The sequence below is a fragment of the Lipotes vexillifer genome, unplaced genomic scaffold (genome assembly GCF_000442215.2).
Source record: "Lipotes vexillifer unplaced genomic scaffold, Lipotes_vexillifer_v1.1 scaffold200, whole genome shotgun sequence".
Taxonomy (NCBI): Eukaryota; Metazoa; Chordata; class Mammalia; order Artiodactyla; family Lipotidae; genus Lipotes; species Lipotes vexillifer.
The window spans coordinates 487,401-508,473 of NW_006790475.1; the positions used below are offsets into that span (position 1 = coordinate 487,401).

At 38.5% G+C, this 21,073-nt stretch overlaps 1 protein-coding gene across 1 annotated transcript in view; it reads right to left on the reverse strand.

The window, feature by feature from the left end:
• Nucleotides 1-21,073, reverse strand: part of HERC2 (HECT and RLD domain containing E3 ubiquitin protein ligase 2) — a 231,524-nt gene that overhangs the window by 86,408 nt on the left and 124,043 nt on the right. Inside the window, 5 exon segments of the mRNA XM_007463762.1 lie at nucleotides 11,790-11,881; nucleotides 11,970-12,075; nucleotides 12,812-13,002; nucleotides 19,528-19,667; nucleotides 19,785-19,893. Of these exon segments, the coding sequence (XP_007463824.1) occupies nucleotides 11,790-11,881; nucleotides 11,970-12,075; nucleotides 12,812-13,002; nucleotides 19,528-19,667; nucleotides 19,785-19,893 (638 nt within the window).

The following is a 21,073-nucleotide window of genomic DNA, read 5'->3' on the forward strand; positions in this document are numbered from 1 at the left end:
AAAAAAAAATTGATAAACCTTTAGCCAGAATCATCAAGAAAAAAACGGGAGAGGGCCGGAAACAATAAAATCAGAAATGAAAAAGAAGTTATAACCAAGAACACAGAAATACAAAGGGTCATAAGAGACTACTATGAGCAACAACATGCCAATTAAATGGACAACCTAGAAGAAATGGACAAATTCCTAAAAGGTATAATCTCCCAAGACAGAACAAAGAAATAGAAAATATGAACAGACCAATTACAAGTACTGATATTGAATCTGTGACTTCTTTAAATCAATTAAGCAATTTATTTTTCGACATATAGTTGATATATAATATTATGTGAGTTACAGGTATACAATATAGTGATTCACAATTTTTATAGGTTATACTCCATATTTGCTATATTCCCCACGTTGTACAATGTATCCTTGTAGCTTATTTTATACCTAATAATTTGTGCCTCTTAATCCCCTACCCCTATATTGCCCCTCCCCTCTTCCTTCTCCCCCTGGTAGCCACTAGTTTGTTCTCTATGTCTGTGAGTCAGCTTCTTTTTCTGTTATATTCACTAACTGGTGTATTTTTTAGATTCCACATGTAAGTGATATCATACAGTATCTGTCTTTCTCTGTCTGACTTATTTCACTTAGCATAATGCCCTCCAAGTCCCTCCATGTTGTTGCAAATGGCAAATTTTCATTCTCTTTTGTGGCTGAGCAGTACTCCATTGTATTTATGTACCACATCTTTATCCGTTCTTCTGTTGATGGACACTTAGGTTGCTTCCCTATCTTGACAATTGTAAATAATGTTGCTATAAACATTGGGGTACATGTTATCTTTTTCAGATATATACCTGTACCAATTTACATTCCCACCAACAGTGTACAAGTGTTCCCTTTTCTGCAATCCTCACTAACATTTGTTATTTGTGTTCTTTTTGATGACAGCCACTCTGACAGGTCTGAGGTGATATCTCATTGTGGTTTTAATTTGCATTTCACTGATGCTTTGTGATTTCAAGTATCTTTTCATGTGCCTGTTGGCCATCTGCATTTCTTCTTTGGAAAAATGTCTATTCAGTTCTTCTGCCCATTTTTTAATTGGGTTGTTTTTTTGCTGTTGAGTTGTATGAGCTGTTGATATATGTTGTATATTAATCCCTTATCAGTCACACCATTTCAATTTTTTTTTCCCATTCAATAGGTTGTCTTTTCGTTTTCTCCAGGGTATCCTTTGCTGTGCAAAACCTTTTCAGTTAATTATGTGCTAAATCTGTGATTTTAAAACTTGCAACTATCAAAAGTTCAGGACCAGGTGCCTTCACAGGTGAATTCTACCAAACATTTAGAGAACAGTTAACACCTATCCTTCTGAAACTACTGCAAAAAAGAAAAACTGCAGAGGAAGGAACATTCCCAAACTCATTCTATGAAGCCACCATTGCACTGATAGCAAAACCAGACAAAGATATCACACACATACACACACACACACACACACACACACACACACACACACACACAAAAGAAATAAAAATTTACAGGGCAATTATCACTGATGAACATAGACACAAAAATCCTCAACAGGTGACCTCCCTGGTGGCACGGGTGGTTAAGACTTCACGCTCCCAATGCAGGGGGCCTGGGTTTGATCCCTGGTCAGGGAACTAGATCCCACCTGCATGCTGCAACTAAGCAGCTGGTGAACCGCAACTAAGGAGCCTGTGAGCCTCAACTAACAGAGCCCACCTGCCGCAACTAAGGAGCCCATGTGCCACAACTAAGGAGCCCTCGAACCACAACTAACCTCCCTGCCACTACTAAGGAGCCCACGTGACGCAACTAAGGAGTCTGCGAGCCGCAACTAAGAAGCCCACGAGCTGCAACTAAGGAGCCCGACTGCTGCAAGACCAGGCTCAACCAAATAAATAAATAAATAAATTTTGTTTTTTAATCCTCAAAAAATATTAGCAAACCAAATCCAACAATACATTAAAAGGATCGTACACCATCGTCAAGCAGATTTATCCCAGGGGTGCAAGGATTTTTCAGTATCCGCAAATCAGTGTGATACACCACGTTAACAAATTGAAGAATAAAAACCATATTATCATCTCAAATGGATGCAGAAAAAGCTTTTGAGAAAATTCAACACACACTTATGATAAAAACTCTTCAGAAAGTGGGCATAGAGGGAACATACCTCAACATAATAAAGGCCATAAAGCCTATCCTGGGCTTGAAATAAATATACTGGGACGAGGGGAAGATGGTGGAAGAGTAAGATGTGGGGATCACCCTCCTCCCCACAGATACACCAGAAATACATCTACACGTGGAAAAACTCCTACAGAACACCTACTGAACGTTGGCAGAAGACCTCAGACCTCCCAAAAGGCAAGAAAGTACCCACGTACCTGGGTAGGGGAAAAGAGAAAAGAATAAACAGAGACAAAAGGATAGGGACAGGACCTGCACCAGTGGGAGGGAGCTGTGAAGGAGGAAAGGTTTCCACACACTAGGAAACCCCTTCGCGGGCGGAGACTGCGGGTGGCGGAGGGGGAAGCTTCGGAGCCGCGAAGGAGAGCACAGCAACAGGGGAGCGGAGGGCAAAGCGGAGAGATTCCCACACAGAGGATCGGTATCGACCGGCACTCACCAGCCCGAGAGGCTTGTCTGCTCACCCGCCGGGGCGTGCGGGGCTGGGAGCTGAGGCTCGGGCTTCAGGGAGAGGTCGGAGCGCAGGGAAAGGACTGGGGTTGGCAGCATGAACACAGCCTGCAGGGGGTTAGTGCACCATGGATAGCCAGGAGGGAGTCTGGGGAAAAGTCTGGACCTGCCGAAGAGGCAAGAGACTTTTTCTTCCCTCTTTGTTTCCTGGTGCGCGCTGCTTAAAGGAGTTCCAGAGACGGGAGCGAGCCGCGACTAAAAGTGCGGACCACCTGGAGGGGTGCAATAGGGAGGGTGGGAGATGCAGGAGGAAAGAGATACGGGAACATATGTATATCTGATTCACTTTGTTATAAAGCAGAAACTAACACACCATTGTAAAGCAATTATACTCCAATAAAGATGTGAAAAAAAAAAAAGTGCGAACCCCAGAGACGGGCATGAGATGCTAACGCTGCTGCGGCCGCAACCAAGAAGCCTGTGTGTGAGCACAGGTCACTAACCACAACCCCCTTCCGGGGAGCCTGTGCAGCCCACCACTGCCAGGGTCCTGGGATCCAGGGACAACTCCCCCGGGAGAACGCACAGCGTGCCTCAGGCTGGTGCAACGTCACGCCAGCCTCTGCCAACGCAGGCTCACCCCGCACTCCGCGCCCCTCCCTGCCCCCTGGCCTGAGTGAGCCAAAGTCCCCGAAGCAGCTGCTCCTTTAACCCCGTCCTGTCTGAACGAAGGACAGACGCCCTCCAGCGACCTAGACGCGGAGGTAGGGCCAAATCCAAAGCTGAACCCCGGCAGCTGTGAGAACAAAGAAGAGAAAGGCAAATCTCTCACAGCAGCCTCAAAAGCAGCAGATTAAAGTTCCACAATCAACTTGATGTCCCCTGCATCTGTGGAATACATGAATAAAAAACACATCATCCCAAATTAAAATGGACTTTGAGAGCAAGATTTATTACTTTTTTCCGTTTTCCTCTCTTTGTGAGTGTGTATGTGTATGCTTCTGTGTGAGATTTTGTCTGTATAGCTTTGCTCCCACCATTTGTCCTACGGTTCTATCCGTCCGTTTTTGTTTTTCTTTTTCTTTCTTTTCAAAAAAATGTTTTTTCTGAATAAAGATTATTTATTTTAATAACTTTATTTTATTTTATCTTACTTTATTTTATCGTCTTTCTTTCTTTCTTTATTTCCTTCTTCCCTTCCCTTCCCTCCTCCCTCCCTCCCTCCCCTCTTCCTTCCTTCCCTTCTTCCTCCCTTCCTTCCTTCCTACCTTTCTTTCTTTCTACTTTTTCTCCCTTTAATTCTGAGCCGTGTGGATGAAAGGCTCTTGGTGCTGCAGCCAGGAATCAGTGCTGTGCCTCTGAGGTGGGAGAGCCAACTTCAGGACACTGGTCCACAACAGACCTCCCAGCTCCACATAATATCAAATGGCGAAAATCTCCCAGAGATCTCCATCTCAACACCAACACCCAGCTTCACTCAACGACCAGCAAGCTACAGTGCTGGACACCCTATGCCAAACAACTAGCAAGACAGGAACACAACCCCATCCATTAGCAGAGAGGCTGCCTAAAATCATAATAAGGCCACAGACACCCCAAAACACATTACCAGACATGGACCTGCCCACCAGAAGGACAAGATCCAGCCTCATCCACCAGGACACAGGCACTAGTCCCCTCCACCAGGAAGCCTACACAACCCACTGAATCAGCTATAGCCACTGGGGACAGACACCAAAAACAACGGGAACTACAAACCTGCAGCCTGCAAAAAGGAGACCCCCAAACACAGTAAGGTAAGCAAAATGAGAAGACAGAAAAACACACAGCAGAAGAAGGAGCAAGATAAAAACCCACCAGACCTAACAAACGAAGAGGAAATAGGCAGTCTACCTGAAAAAGAATTCAGAATAATGATAGTAAAGATGATCCAAAATCTTGGAAATAGAATAGACAAAATGCAAGAAACATTTAACAAGGACCTAGAAGAACTAAAGAGTAAACAAGCAACAGTGAACAGCACAATAAATGAAATGAAAAATACTCTAGATGGGATCAATAGCAGAATAACTGAGGAGAAGAACGGATAAGTGACCTGGAAGACAAAATAGTGGAAATAACTACTGCAGAGCAGAATAAAGAAAAAAGAATGAAAAGAACTGAGGACAGTCTCAGAGACCTCTGGGACAACATTAAACGCACCAACATTCGAATTATAGGGCTTCCAGAAGAAGAGAAAAAGAAAGGGACTGAGAAAATATTTGAAGAGATTATAGTTGAAAACTTCCCTAATATGCAAAAGGAAATAGTTAATCAAGTCCAGGAAGCACAGAGAGTCCCATACAGGATAAATCCAAGGAGAAATATGCCAAGACACATATTAAACAAACTGTCAAAAATTAAATACAGGGCTTCCCTAGTGGCGCAGTGGTAGAGAGTCCGCCTGCCGATGCAGGGGACATGGGTTCGTGCCCTGGTTCCGGGAAGATCCCACATGCCGCGGAGCAGCTGGGCCCGTGAGGCATGGCCACTGAGCCTGCACATCAGGAGCCTGTGCTCCGCAACAGGAGAGGCCACAACACTGAGAGGCCCACATACCGGAAAAAAAAAAAAATATTAAATACAAAGAAAACATATTAAAAGCAGCAAGGGAAAAACAACAAATAACACACAAGGGAATCCCCATAAGGTTAAAAGATGATCTTTCAGCAGAAACTCTGCAGGTCAGAAGGGACTGGCAAGAGATATTTAAAGTGATAAAGGAGAAAAACCTGCAACCAAGATTACTCTACCCAGCAAGGATCTCATTTAGATTTGATGGAGAAATTAAAAACCTTTACAGAAAAGCGAAAGCTGAGAGAGTTCAGCACCACCAACCCAGCTTTACAACAAGTGCTAAAGGAACTGCTCTAGGCAAGAAACACAAGAGAAGGAAAAGAACTACAATAATGAACCCAAAACAATTAAGAAAATGGGAATAGGAACATACATATCGATAATTACCTTAAATGTAAACGGACTAAATACTCCCACCAAAAGACACAAATTGGCAGAAGGGATACAAAAACAAGACCCATATATATGCTGTCTACAAGAAACCCACTTCAGACCTAGAGACACATACAGACTGAAAGTGAGGGGATGGAAAAAGATATTCCATGCAAATGGAAACCAAAAGAAAGCTGGAGTAGCAATTCTCATATCAGACAAAATAGACTTTAAAATAAAGACTATTTGAAGAGACAAAGAAGGACACTACATAATAATCAAAGGATCAATCCAAGAAGAAGATATAACAATTGTAAATATTTATGCACCCAACAAAGGAGCACCTCAATACCTAAGGCAAATACTAACAGCCATAAAAGGGGAAATCAACAGTAACACATTCATTGTAGGGGACTTTAACACCACACTATCACCAATGGACAGATCATCCAAAATGAAAATAAATAAGGAAAGACAAGCTTTAAATGATAAGATGGACTTAACTGATATTTATAGGACATTCCATCCAAAAACAACAGAATACACATTTTTCTCAAGTGCCCATGGAACATACTCCAGGATAGATCATATCCTGGGTCACAAATCAAGCCTTGGTAAATTTAAGAAAATTGAAATTATATCTAGTATCTTTTCCTACCACAACGCTGTGAGACTAGATATCAATTACAGGAAAATATGCATAAAAAATACAAACACATGGAGGCTAAACAATACACTACTTAATAACAAAGTGATCACTGAAGAAATCAAAGAAAAAATTTAAAAATACCTAGAAACAAATGACAATGGAGACACGATGACCCAAAACGTACAGGATGCAGCAAAAGCAGTTCTAAGAGGGAAGTTTATAGCAATACAATCCTACCTTAAGAAACAGGAAACATCTCAAATAAACAAATTAATCTTGCACCTAAAGCAATCAGAGAAAGAAGAATAAAAAAAAACCCAACTTAGCAGAAGGAAAGAAATCATAAAAATCAGACCAGAAATAAATGAAAAAGAAATGAAGGGAACGATACCAAAGATCAATAAAACTAAAAGCTGGTTCCTTCAGAGGATAAACAAAAGTGATAAACCATTAGCCAGACTCATCAAGAGAAAAAGGGAGAAGACTCAAATCAACAGAATGAGAAATGAAAAAGGAGAACTAACAACTGACACTGCAGAAATAAAAAAGATCATGAGAGATTACTACAAGCAACTCTATGCCAATAAAATGGACAACCTGGAAGAAATGGAGAAATTCTTAGAAATGCACAATCTGCCAAGAATGAATCAGGAAGAAATAGAAAATATGAACAGACCAATCACAAGCACTGAAATTGAAACTGTGATTAAAAATCTTCCAACAAACAAAAGCCCACGACCAGATGGCTTCACAGGCGAATGCTATCAAACATTTAGAGAAGAGCTAACACCTATCCTTCTCAAACTCTTCCAAGATACAGCAGAAGGAGGAACACTCCAAAACTAATTCTACGAGGCCACCATCACCCTGATACCAAAACCAGACAAGGATGTCACAACGAAAGAAAACTACAGGCCAATATCACTGATGAACATAGATGCAAACATCCTCAACAAAATACTAGCAAACAGAATCCAACAGCACATTGAAATGATCATACACCATGATCAAGTGGGGTTTATTCCAGGAATGCAAGGATTCTTCAATATATGCAAATCAATCGACGTGATACACCATATTAAGAAACTGAAGGCGAAAAACCATATGATCATCTCAACACATGCAGAGAAAGCTTTCAACAAAATTCAACACCCATTTATGATAAAAACCCTGCAGAAAGTAGGCATGGGGGAACTTTCCTCAACATAATAAAGGCCATATATGACAAGCCCACAGCCAACATCGTCCTCAATGGTGAAAAACTGAAAAGCATTTCCACTAAGGTCAGGAACAAGACAAGGTTGCCCACTCTCACCACTCTTATTCAACATAGTTTTGGAAGTTTTAGCCACAGCAATCAGAGAAGAAAAGGAAATAAAAGGAATCCAAATCGGAAAAGAAGAAGTAAAGCTGTCACTGTTTGCAGATGACATGATACTATACATAGAGAATCCTAAAGATGCTACCAGAAAACTACTAGAGCTAATCAATGAATTTGGTAAAGTAGCAGGATACAAAATTAATGCACAGAAATCTCTGGCATTCCTATATACTAATGATGAAAAATCTGAAAGTGAAATCAAGAAAACACTCCCATTTACCATTGCAACAAAAAGAATAAAATATCTAGGAATAAACCTACCTAAGGAGACAAAAGACCTGTATGCAGAAAATTATAAGACACTGATGAAACAAATTAAAAATGATACAAATAGATGGAGAGATATACCATGTTCTTGGACTGGAAAAATCAACATTGTGAAAATGACTCTACTACCCAAAGCAATCTACAGATTCAATGCAATCCCTATCAAACTACCACTGGCATTTTTCACAGAACTAGAACAAAAAATTTCACAATTTGTATGGAAACACAAAAGACCCCGAATAGCCAAAGCTATCTTGAGAATGAAAAACAGAGCTGGAGGAATCATGCTCCCTGACTTCAGACTATACTACAAAGCTACAGTAATCAAGACAGTATGGTACTGGCACAAAAACAGAAAGATAGATCAATGGAACAGGATAGAAAGCCCAGAGATAAATCCATGCATATATGGTCACCTTATCTGTGATAAAGGAGGCAGGAATGTACAGTGGAGAAAGGACAGCCTCTTCAATAAGTGGTGCTGGGAAAACTGGACAGGTGCATGTAAAAGTATGAGATTAGATCACTCCCTAACACCATACACAAAAATAAGCTCAAAATGGATGAAAGACCTAAATATAAGGCCAGACACTATCAAACTCTTAGAGGAAAACATCACAGAACACTCTATGACATAAATCACAGCAAGATCCTTTTTGACCCTCCCCCTAGAGAAATGGAAATAAAAACAAAAATAAACAAATGGGACCTAGTGAAACATCAAAGCTTTTGCACAGCAAAGGAAACCATAAACAAGACCAAAAGACAACCCTCAGAATGGGAGAAAATATTTGCAAATGAAGCAACTGACAAAGGATTAATCTCCAAAATTTATAAGCAGCTCATGCAGCTCAATAACAAAAAAACCAACAACCCAATCCAAAAATGGGCAGAAGACCTAAATAGACATTTCTCTAAGGAAGATATACAGACTACCAACACACACATGAAAGAATGCTCAACATCATTAATCATTAGAGAAATGCAAATCAAAACTACAAAGAGATATCATCTCACACCAGTCAGAATGGCCATCATCAAAATATCTAGAAACAATAAATGCTGGAGAGGGTGTGGAGAAAAGGGAACACTCTTGCACTGCTGGTGGGAATGTGAATTGGTTCAGCCACTATGGAGAACAGTATGGAGGTTCCTTAAAAAACTACAAATAGAACTACCATATGACCCAGCAATCCCACTATTGCGCATATATCCTGAGAAAACCATAATTCAAAAAGAGTCATGTACCATAACGTTCATTGCAGCTCTATTTACAATAGCCAGGAGATGGAAACAACCTAAGTGTCCATCATCGGATGAATGGATAAAGAAGATGTGGCACAGATACACAATGGAATATTACTCAGCCATAAAAAGAAACGAAATTGAGCTATTTGTAATGAGGTGGATAGACCTAGAGTCTGTCATACAGAGTGAAGTAAGTCAGAAAGAGAAAGACAAATACCGTATGCTAACACATATATATGGAATTTAAGAAAAAATAATGTCATGCAGAACCTAGGGGTAAGACACGAATAAAGACACAGACCTACTGGAGAACGGACTTGAGGATATGGGGAGGGGGAAGGGTGAGCTGTGATAGGGCGAGAGAGAGACATGGACATATATACACTAACAAACGTAAGGTAGATAGCTAGTGGGAGGCAGCCACATGGCACAGGGATATTGGCTCGGTGCTTTGTGACCGCCTGGAGGGGTGGGATAGGGAGGGTGGGAGGGAGGGAGACAAAGAGGGAAGAGATATGGGAACATATATATATGTATAACTGACTCACTCTGTTATAAAGCAGAAACTAACACACCATTGTAAAGCAATTATACCCCAATAAAGATGTTAAAAAAAAAAAAAAAAAAGAAACGAAATTGAGCTATTTGTAATGAGGTGGATGGACCTAGAGTCTGACATACAGAGTGAAGTAAGTCAGAAAGAAAAAGACAAATTCCGTATGCTAACACATATATATGGAATTTAAGAAAAAGAAAAATTGTCATGAAGAACCTAGGTGTAAGACAGGAATAAAGACACAGACCTACTAGTGAATGGACTTTAGGATATGAGGAGGGGGAAGGGTAAGCTGTTACAAAGAGAGAGAGTAGCATGGACATATATACACTACCAAACGTAAAACAGATAGCTAGTGGGAAACAGCCGCATAGCACAGGGAGATCAGCTCGGTGCTTTGTGACCACCTAGAGGGGTGGGATCGGGAGGGTGGGAGGGAGCGAGACACAAGAGGGAAGAGATATAGGAACATATGTATATGTATAACTGATTCACTTTGTTATAAAGCAGAAACTAATACACCATTGTAAAGCAATTATACTTCAATAAAGATGTAAGTAAATAAATAAATAAATAAACAAAAGGTTGGGGAACCCTAAAAAAAAAGTATATGAATATACCTTTGCTATAAATGTGGACTCCACTATCTACTGCATGTGTGTGTGTGTGCACGTGCGCACGCTTTGGCGGGGGCGGAAAAAAGAAAAAAAAAGAAGGATACTGTACTACTGTAGTCTATACAGTACTGTAAAGTGTACAAAAGCATAACCACTTGTAGAGGATGCACACGTGACAATGTACGCCAGATGTGAACTAACTTACATGACTGGACATGTGGACACACGTTCTCATCTTTGAAAGTTCGCATCTTGAAGGTTCGTATGTAGGGGACTTACTGTACTCATAAAACTATAAGATGCCAGTGAAGGAAACAGATGATGACACAAACAGATGGAAAGATACACCATGTTCTTAGATTGGAAAAATCAATATTGTGAAAATGACTATACTACCCCAGGCAATCTACAGTATCAATGCAATCCCTGTAAAATTACCAATGGCATTTTTCACAGAACTAGAACAAAAAAATTTTTTAATTTGTATGTAGACACAAAAGATCCCGAATAGCCAAAGCAATCTTGAGAAAGAAAAACAGAGCTGGAGGAATCAGGATCCCTGACTTCAGACTATACTACAAAGCTACAGTCATCAAAACCAGTATGGTACTGGCACAAAAACAGAAAGATAGATCAATGGAACAGGACAGAAAGCCCAGAAATAAACCCACGCACATACAGTCACCTTATCTTTGACAAAGGAGGCAAGAATAGACAACAGAGAAAAGACAGCCTCTTCAGTAAGTGGTGCTGGGAAAACTGGACAGCTACATGTAAAAGCATGAAATTAGAACACTTCCTAACACCATACACAAAAATAAACTCAAAATGGATTAAAGACCTAAATGTAAGGCTGGATTATTATAAAACTCTTAGAGGAAAGCATAGGCAGAACACTCTATGATGTAAATCACAGGAAGATCCTTTTTGACCCACTTCCTAGAGTAATGGAAATAAAAATAAACAAATGGAACCTAATTAAACTCAAAAGTCTTTGCACAGCAAAGGAAACCATAAACAAAACAAAAAGGCAACACAGAATGGGAGAAAATACTTGCAAATGATGCAATTGTTAAGGGATTAATCTCCACAATCTACAAACAGCTCATGAAGTTCAGTATCAAAAAAACAAACAACCCAATCAAAAAATGGACAGGAGGCCTAAACAGACATTTCTCCAAAGAAGACATACAGATGCCCAACAGGCACATGAAAAGGTGCTCAATATCACTAATTATTAGACAAATGCAAATCAAAAGTACAATGAGGTATCACCTCATACCAGTCAGAATGGCCAACATTAAAAAGTCTACAAATAATAATGCTGGAGAGGGTGTGGAGAAAAGCGAACCCTCCTGCACTGTTGGTGGGAATGTACATTGGTGCAGCCACTATGGAGAACAGTATGGAGACTCTACTTACCTCTGTGGAGTCATTCAGAAGGGACACTGTGGTGTCAGTGGGGTTAATGTTGATTGTCTTTAATTCAATTAGGTTATTTAGGGAATTTCCACCTAGGAAGAAAAAGGGGGTAAAGGAATCAGACAAAGGAGTTTTTATTATATGATAGAAGATACTTTTTGAGTAAAGTAATTCAAGTACCTGACACGACAACCAGGGAAGGCATGTAACTACTGTCAGCAGGATCCACTATCATTTTTAATCTATGAACAAGAACATCTGGGAAAATCTCCAAACGAATCCAATGCTTTAAAAAAAAAAAAAAAAAAAAAAAACCTTTTTAGAAAGCCTTCTTAGTAAAATTCAGCTATATTTTAGCTGCAAAGTATCACTAAAGTTTGACTCTCAATGAGATTTTTTAAATATATAATTTCACATGAGAGACAGAATTTGCCTTTAAGCTGGCAGAAACAAGAGCATTACTTGTTTATTAGAAGAATGTTTCCCTCTAAGCCCCAGAAATCATGTGTTTATAGACTCCTGACTTAGGGTGGTCCCTTAATACCCATCTAAGAGTAGGTTATAGAAAACGCTAGAGTCAAAGTGGAGGGAAAGCACCTTTCTCCAAGTCTAACTTGCATGTCTAGATGAGGCAACCCCATATGTAAGTGCGATTAAAACAGCATTCCAAAGATAAACACATATTTGTTAGGCTATATTAGAAGAACTTCTAACCAGAAGCAGAATCTGAACTCATACATTTTATGTGGGGGAATAAAACAAAACAAAACAAACCCTATTATTATACCCTCTATCAGTTATATAAAATCTATTACCTATATTGTTTAAAATTCTCTGACAATGAAAGCTGGATGGCATATTACTCTGCAACTTTAAAGTAATTATGAACTAAAATACAAAATTAGTACTGAGAGGTGCCATCACAGTATAACTTAGTAGGTTTTTCAAAGTTCGTGTTGAAGCTCTAAAAGGTTAAGCCATCTAAATGAAGTGTTTCTGGAAGTGTCCCCATGGCACACTACCTTTCCTTGTGAGCCCGAGGACTGCCAGCAGGGCTCGCTGCCATCAATGAGACGGGAAGCCTGGTTCACAGAGGATGACACGTTTAGGCTCTTCACCATCCGTGCCCAGCTATCCAGCAGCATTCCTGGCTGACTGTTGTGAGAGCGCTTCAGCTGTTTTCCAGAACGGCCACAAAATATTGCAGACTGTCCTATTTAATGGTGGTCAAACGTGTTAATACTTGTGGGACAGAACCTTCACAACCAAGAAACAGATATTACATAGTGTTGAGCTCCTTACTTCAAGAAAATAGTAAGATTCCAAATTAAAAGGAGCTAATAAATACCTAAAATGGCTTCCAAAAACCTAGTCAAGGTATTTAACCCCAATTTATGAGATAAAGTTCATATAATGCTATGATTTATTCCACTTGACTCTCTCAAGTAACAACAGAGTGATACATTTCCAGATAGAACGATACATATAAGCAGCTGGGGGGGGGGAAGTTCAGTAACTGTGCTTACAGAAAACATTCTTATCAAAAAACCTTTCATAAATGCAACAAAAACAAATTTGTGAAGTTTCTACCTCCATTAATGGTAAATCTGGAAATTCATCTAGCTCTCCCATTGAGGACAACTAGAAGAGGCAGACAAAACATTTAAAGATGAATAAATCTTGAAAGTATCAGAGTTAACAAGGTGATACAGAATTATGGGACCAAAATCAGAGAAAGGCTGAGATGAAAGGTGTCGAGATGAGTGCCCCATGGATCAGAGGCTGCTTTTCCCTGGTGTATTTATCAGTTTCTAAGGAGAACCTTAAAGAGGACACATGGCACTTCTGATGGCTTCCTAGGGCGAGGGGGCCAGGAACAGGAGTCCAGAGCTCACCAGGAAAGAAGGGGATGGCCATAGAAAAACTCACACTTTGGGCTGGGATCCCAACAGGAAGAACCCCTAGAGGAAGGGTGAACTCTGCAGGGTTGACTGTTTGTTTACAGATTGCAGCTCTGCATGAAATCACCTCAATCAATGAAACTGGACTGAAGTGAGCCCACATAGTTACTTACCCCAATTACCTAGAAGAACAACCCTCTCCCCCCAATCTCTGGAGAAAGATAATATCTTAGGCCTCAAACTGACTCAAGAAATAATTTTTTAAACATAATGTCCAGTACATGATGGAATGTGAGACAAGAAAACATGACTAAAAGCTATGAGAATGACAGACAATAGAAAGAGACCCAAAGAGGCTCAGATATTAGAGTTATAAGATACAAATTTTAAAATAACTATACTTACTATGTTTGAAAAGACACTGAATATCTCAGCAGAGAATTGGAAACTATTTTTAAAAAAAGCAAGAAAGACTAGAACTGTTAAATACAGTAATTAAAATTTAAAATTCAATGAATAGGTTTACCAGCAGACTAGACTCAGGTGAAAACAGAATTAGTAAAAAATATCTAGAATGAAAAACTGAAGAGCAAAAAAGTTTAGAAAACATAAATGAGAAGATCAAAGACTTAGAAGACAGAAATAAGAGTAACAGGTGAAAGAGGAGCCCCAAAAAAGAAGGAAAAGAAAATAGGGCATCTATAATACCGGAAGAAATATTGACTGATGGAAAACTTCCCAAGACCAACAAAAGATATCAAGGCACAAATTTTAAAAGCCCTACTCTGAAAGTTGGAAGAGAAGATCTTAAATGTTTTTACTACACACAAAAAAAACAGGTGAAACAGGAATAAAGACACAGACTTACTAGAGAATGGACTTGAGGATATGGGGAGGGGGAAGGGTAAACTGTGACAAAGCAAGAGAGAGGCATGGACATATATACATTACCAAACGTAAGGTAGATAGCTAGTGGGAAGCAGCCACATAGCACAGGGAGATCAGCTCGGTGCTTTGTGACCGCTTGGAGGGGTGGGATAGGGAGGATGGGAGGGAGGGAGACGCAAGCGGGAAGAGATATGGGAACATATGTATATATATAACTGATTCATTTTGTTGTGAAGCTTAAACTAACATACCATTGTAAAGCAATTATACTCCAATAAAGATGTTAAAAAAAAAAAAGGTAATTATGTGAGATGATGGATGTGTTAACTACCAACCTTACTGTGGTAACCATTCTGCAATATACATGTACCAAATCATCACATTGAACACTTTAAACTTATACAATGTCATATGTCAAAGCTCAAAAAAGCTGGAAATTTAATTAATTATAAGCTCTACTAACTACAAGAAAGATAAATACAAAGAAACACATATGTACACACATGTAAAATTTGTGTAAAATAGAAACAAGAGTACCTCAAAAGCAGGATAAGGGGAAGTACAAAGACTGAATAGCTTTAATGGAACAGTAACTACACTTGCAGCTGACTTCAGCAGAAAAAATATAAACCAAATTACAATGGAACAGTATTTTTTTTTCCCCACTGAGAACCCCAAAGAGCCTTTTTTGTTGTTGTTGTTGGGGGTAGGAGTTTATTAATTTATTTATTTTTGCTGTGTTGGGTCTTCGTGTCTGTACGAGGGCTTTCTCTAGTTGTGGCAAGCGGGGTCCATTCTTCATCGCGGTGCGCGGGCCTCTCACTATCGCCGCCTCTCTTGTTGCGGAGCATGGGCTCCAGACGCGCAGGCTCAGCAGTCGTGGCTCACGGGCCCAGTCGCTCCGCGGCATGTGGGATCCTCCCAGACCAGGGCTCGAACCCGTGTCCCCTGCATTAGCAGGCAGACTCTCAACCGCTGCGCCACCAGGGAAGCCCAGGAACAGTATTTTTAAAGTGCTAAAAGTCCCAGGAAAAATATTTTTCAAAAATAAAGGAGAAATAAAGACACACAAAAAGAAAATTCATAACCACATAGATGCATTAAAGAAAATATTAAGGGCCATTCTTTAGGCAGGAGAAAAATGATGATGGATGAAAAGTGAAACACACAAAAAGGAAAAGAAAAAAATGACAATATTAAGTATATGAAAAAAATCTTGACAAATATTACAGAAAATATCATATGCCTTGTATTGTTTAAAACTTACATGTGTAAGTTAAACACAATAATAAAAACATGGTAATTCAAATAAGAATGAGGGTTAATGAAGTTAAAGGGATCTCAGGTCCTTGCATTACTTAGGAGGAGGGTAAAAGTACTAAATAATATTAGATTTTATAAATCAAAAAAGGATGTCACTGTATCTTGAGTAACTACTAATACCAAAAATGCATATAACATACACTACTCATATAGTATATGAATACACACTAAACGTGTAACTTCTAAGCCAAGTGTGTGTGTTGGGGAGGTGGTGGTTGGCTAACTAATAAAGAACGTATCAGTCCAAAGGAAGATGGAATGGAGAAAAAATGGAACAGAAAACAGGCAGAACAACAACAACAAAAAAACACTAAGAAGTTGATCAATTAAAAAAATATATTTCAGTAACTGCCTTAAATATAAATAAATACCTAAAAGATCCAAATAAGAGACAAAGATCATCACATTGGAATTTAAAAAAAAAAAAAAAACTATCTACAACCTCCACTAATCGTTAAGATTACTGAAATATTGAGGGTAAAAGGCTAGAAAAAGATACACTAAGCAAACACTAACTTCACCATAAAACTGCAGGAGACATTCTTTCAGGCATGCATAAAACATGTGTAAAATCCCATTATATGCTGAGTCTTATGATCATACAGAAGTTTCCCCCAAAACGTCAAAGATCAGGCAGGATACACAATTTGAATGCAATGCAGAAACCAATAAATAGATAGAGGTAGAAAATGCTGACATGTTTGAAAATTTAAAAATCAATGAATATAAGAAAATAATTCCAATTCAATTTTAAAAATACTTTTAAATGAATGATGATGAGATATTACTACATATCAGCATTACAGGATATAGCTTAAGCCATGCTTAAAGATAAATTTAAAATTTTAAGTTCATATATTAGAAAATATGAATGTGAGAAATTAATGAACTAAGCATTTGGGGCGGGGGTGGGGTGCGGAATCAACGTAAACCTAAATTCCATAGGAAAAAGAAATTAAAAAAATATGAGAGACAGCAATTCAAAGCCAAAAGTTGGTTCTTTGAAAAGACTAATAAAATTGATAAACCCATGGCAGGCTGATCAAAAACAAAACAAAACAAAGTATTCAAAGTTAGCCTTGAAAAGGAGATTGCTCTGCAGATTCTACAGATCTCCTTCATAAAGATAAGAGAATATTACAAATTAGGACTAGAAAGGAACTTCCTCAACATGATAAAGGCTATTTATGGAAAACCCACAGCTAACATTATATTCAGTGCTTAAAGACTGAAAGCTTCCCCACTAAGTCCAGGAACAAGACAAGGATGCCTACCCTTGCCACTTCTCTTCAATGTAGTACTGGAAGAACTAGCTGAAGCAATAAGACAGGAAAAAGAAATATAAGGTATCCAAATTGGAAAGGAAGAAGTAGTAAAACTATCCCAGTTCACAGACAACATGATCTTACAGGCAGACAACATGATCTTACATGCAGAAAACCCTAAAGACTCCACCAAAAAAATCCATCATAGCTAATAAATAAATTCAGCAAAGTTGCTGGATATAAATTCAACAAAGTGTGTTGAAAATATGCACTGTAGGTGTGTAGTGTATATTTCTATACACTAGCAACAGATATTCCAAGAAGGAAATTTTTAAAAATAATTTAATTTAATACAGCATGAAAAATAAACCCTTAAGAATAAATTTAACCAAGAACACATAAGACTTATACACTAATCACAAAACACTGCTGAATGAAATTAAAGAAGACCTAAGTAAATGGAAAGACAACTGACAATTCCATCCAAAGTGATACAAAGAGTCAATGCAATTCCTATCAAAATACTGTTTTTTGCAGATGCAGAAATCTCCATCCCAAAATTCATATTGACTTCCAAGGGACACCAAATAGTCAAAACAATCTTGAAAAAGAACAAAGTTGGAGGATTCACATTTCCCAATTTCAAAACTTACTACAAAAACTATCATAATCACTGTGTATGGTGTGGTACTGATGTAAGGATAGGCAAATAGACCAATGGAATAGAATCGAGAGCCCAGAAAAAAAACTCTCACATCTATGGTCAACTGATTTTCAAAAAGGGTGCCAAGACCATTCAGTGGTGAAAGGACAGTCTTTTCAACAAATAGTGTTGGGAAAATTGGATACACATGTAAAAGAATGAAATTATACATTATACCATGCATAGAAATTAACTCAAAGTGGTTCAAAGACCTAAATTAAAAGACCTAAAGTTAAAACTATAAACCTCTTATAAACATAGGGGCTGACCTTCACAACTTTGGATTTAAGCAATGATTTCTTAAGTTGACCCAAAAGTAAGTATGACACCAAATGCACAGGCAACAAAAGAAACAATAAATTAAATTTCATTAAAATTTAAAACCGCATCACAGAATCCTATCAAGAGAGTGAAAAAACCACCCACAGAATAGGATATTTGCAAATCACGTATCTGATTTAATATCCACAATATATAAAGAACTCCTACAACTCAATATCAAAAGTTTTAAAATTGAATTGACATGCCCTCCCCCAAAAGATATACAAATGGCAAAAAAGCACATGATAAGTGGCTCAATGTCATTTGTCATTAGGGAAACTCAAATCAAAATCACAAGATACTATTTTGCACCCATTAGGATGGCTATAATTTTTAAAAAAGAAGAAGAAAATAACAAATGTTGGTAAGGATGTGGAAAAACTTGAAGAGCAAAAACATTGCTGATAGTAATGTAAAATGGTACAGCCAGTATGGAAAACATTTTGGCGGTTCTTCAAAAAGTTAAAGAACTACCTAATGACCCTGCAATTTGAAAACTGGGACTCAAACAGATTTGTACATCAATGTTCACAGCAACATTATTCACAATAGCTGAAAGGTACAAATAACCCAAATGTCCATTAAGAGATAACTGGATAAGCAAAATGTGGTAGATACATACAATGGACTATTACTCAGCCATGAAATGAAGTTCTGACACATGCTACAACATGGATGAACCTTGGAAACCTAATGCAAGGTGAAAGAAGCCAGGCACACAAAAACACAAATTTTGTATGGTTCCACTTACGCATGAGGTACCTAGAGTTGTCAAATTCATAGAGACGAAAAGTGGATTAGAGGTTGCCAGGGGTTGGGGGAGGGAAGAAGGGGGATTATTGCTTACTGGGTACACTCTTATTTTGGAATGGTGAAAAAGTCTCAGAAATAGATAGTGGTGACAGTGTGCAATATTCCCTTAATCATACACTTAAGAGTGATTAAAATGGCAAATTTTATGTTGTATATATTCTACCATAATAAAAAAAGATATACTAAAAGATACACAAATAAAAAGACTCACTCTCCATTCTCTCCAATTCCACATCCCATCCAACGAAACATTTACTAGTTTCTTGAGATCCTTTTACTGTTCTTTATGGAAATACAAGCAAACAATCCCTGTTACTCTAGTTCCAGTGACCACTCATTGCTTGAAGAAAAAATAGCAATTCATCAAGTGGGTAGGACCATCTTCCCTGTTTTGCTGTGCACACAGTACAGTGCTCACCATATAAATATGAACTTTAAAGAGCAAAGTTAAGTACATTTGTTTCCACAGTAATTATCTCATTAATAATCGTTTGATGAAAGAGAACATAACCAGTCTACTATACCTGGTTCATTTATTCTGCCAAATGTATGCCTGGTGTTGTGTTTTCTGGTTTTGAAACAAGTTTCACAAAAATCGAAGTCATCACAGTTTCTGCATTTGAATCTAGATCCATTGATGGGAAACATCTGACAGCCATCACACCTGTTTTTAAAATAGCCATTGAGTTGAAAAGAAAAAGCTGAGGTCATTTATTAAATTTAATTCCAAAGAAAACCATCCTTCCCAAACAAATCTAGCAATATAAAAATAAAAACTCACGTAACGCCAGGATGAATACTAGGTACCAACTCCATTTCTGATAACAGCCCAGTCCAGTGAGACTGCTGAGGAAAGTCGACAATAACATCTTTTCCATTGGCACTGAAAGCTAGGACAGAACAGAAATTGTCTGGAACATCTTTGTCACCAATAAAAACCTAAAATTAAAATTAAATCTATAGGGCTTTCCTGGTGGGGCAGTGGTTGAGAGTCTGCCTGCCAAGGCAGGGGACATAGGTTTGTGCCCCGATCCGGGAAGATCCCACGTGCCACGGAGCAGCTGGGCCCGTGAGCCATGGCTGCTAAGCCTGCGCGTCCGGAGCCTGTGCTCCACAACAGGAGAGGCCACAACAGTGAGAGGCCCGGGTACCGCAAAAAAAAAAATTAAATCTATAATCTAGCTATGGGATATTATATTATAGTTATTTCTGTTTACAAAGAGTACTTCTCTTTTAGAGAGACATACTAAGATACTTATGGATGAACTAACACATGATGTCAATCAGGGATTAGCTTCAAAATAATGGAGGGAGGGGATCATGGATGAACAACTTTGGCCAGGAGTCTGTCAACTGTTGAAGCCAGGTGATGGGTACACAGAAGCTCAGTATACTATATTCTCTACTTTTGTATACGTTTGAAATTTTCCACGATAAGAAGGTTTGTTTAATTACGCCAAGCAAAAACTCCATTCAGTTATCTTAGGGACTAAAAATTACATTAATAACGTTAAGACATCTATTGCCCTTTGGTGAAAGCTACTCCAAAAGTTAACTTCTAAACCAAGTTACTATTTAAATTTATCTTTGTTTTGATTTGTAAAACTCTGAAGAATCTCTTAAGAAAACTGTTAAAGTAAAATGTTAAATAAGCTATTTGTTCTTATGTAACCTAAGAAATACTAACACTCCTGCACCACCATTGCAGCCACTTCTAATCTAAGCTGTTTGACAGTAAGAGTTTTCTCCAAGACTGAAACAAGAAAAAACAAAGAAAAATGGCACTGAAGGAGTTTAAAGATAAAATAAAACCACGCATATACCTGGATCATTTCTCATGCAATTGTTAAAATGGACATAGTATACCTTTTAAAGTATGCCATGTGTTTGATTTGAAATCTCAAGAATATCACATTAAATATAAGCTGAGGAGAATTTTGTGTTTCCAGTTGCTAACTCCTATCATTTGCACACATCCATTTAAATTTAGTCCTAAATTCTTACACAGCATTAAGAAAAGAGAGAAAAACACTGAGGAAGCTAGCTATTTGGCAGAAGGATTGACAGAAC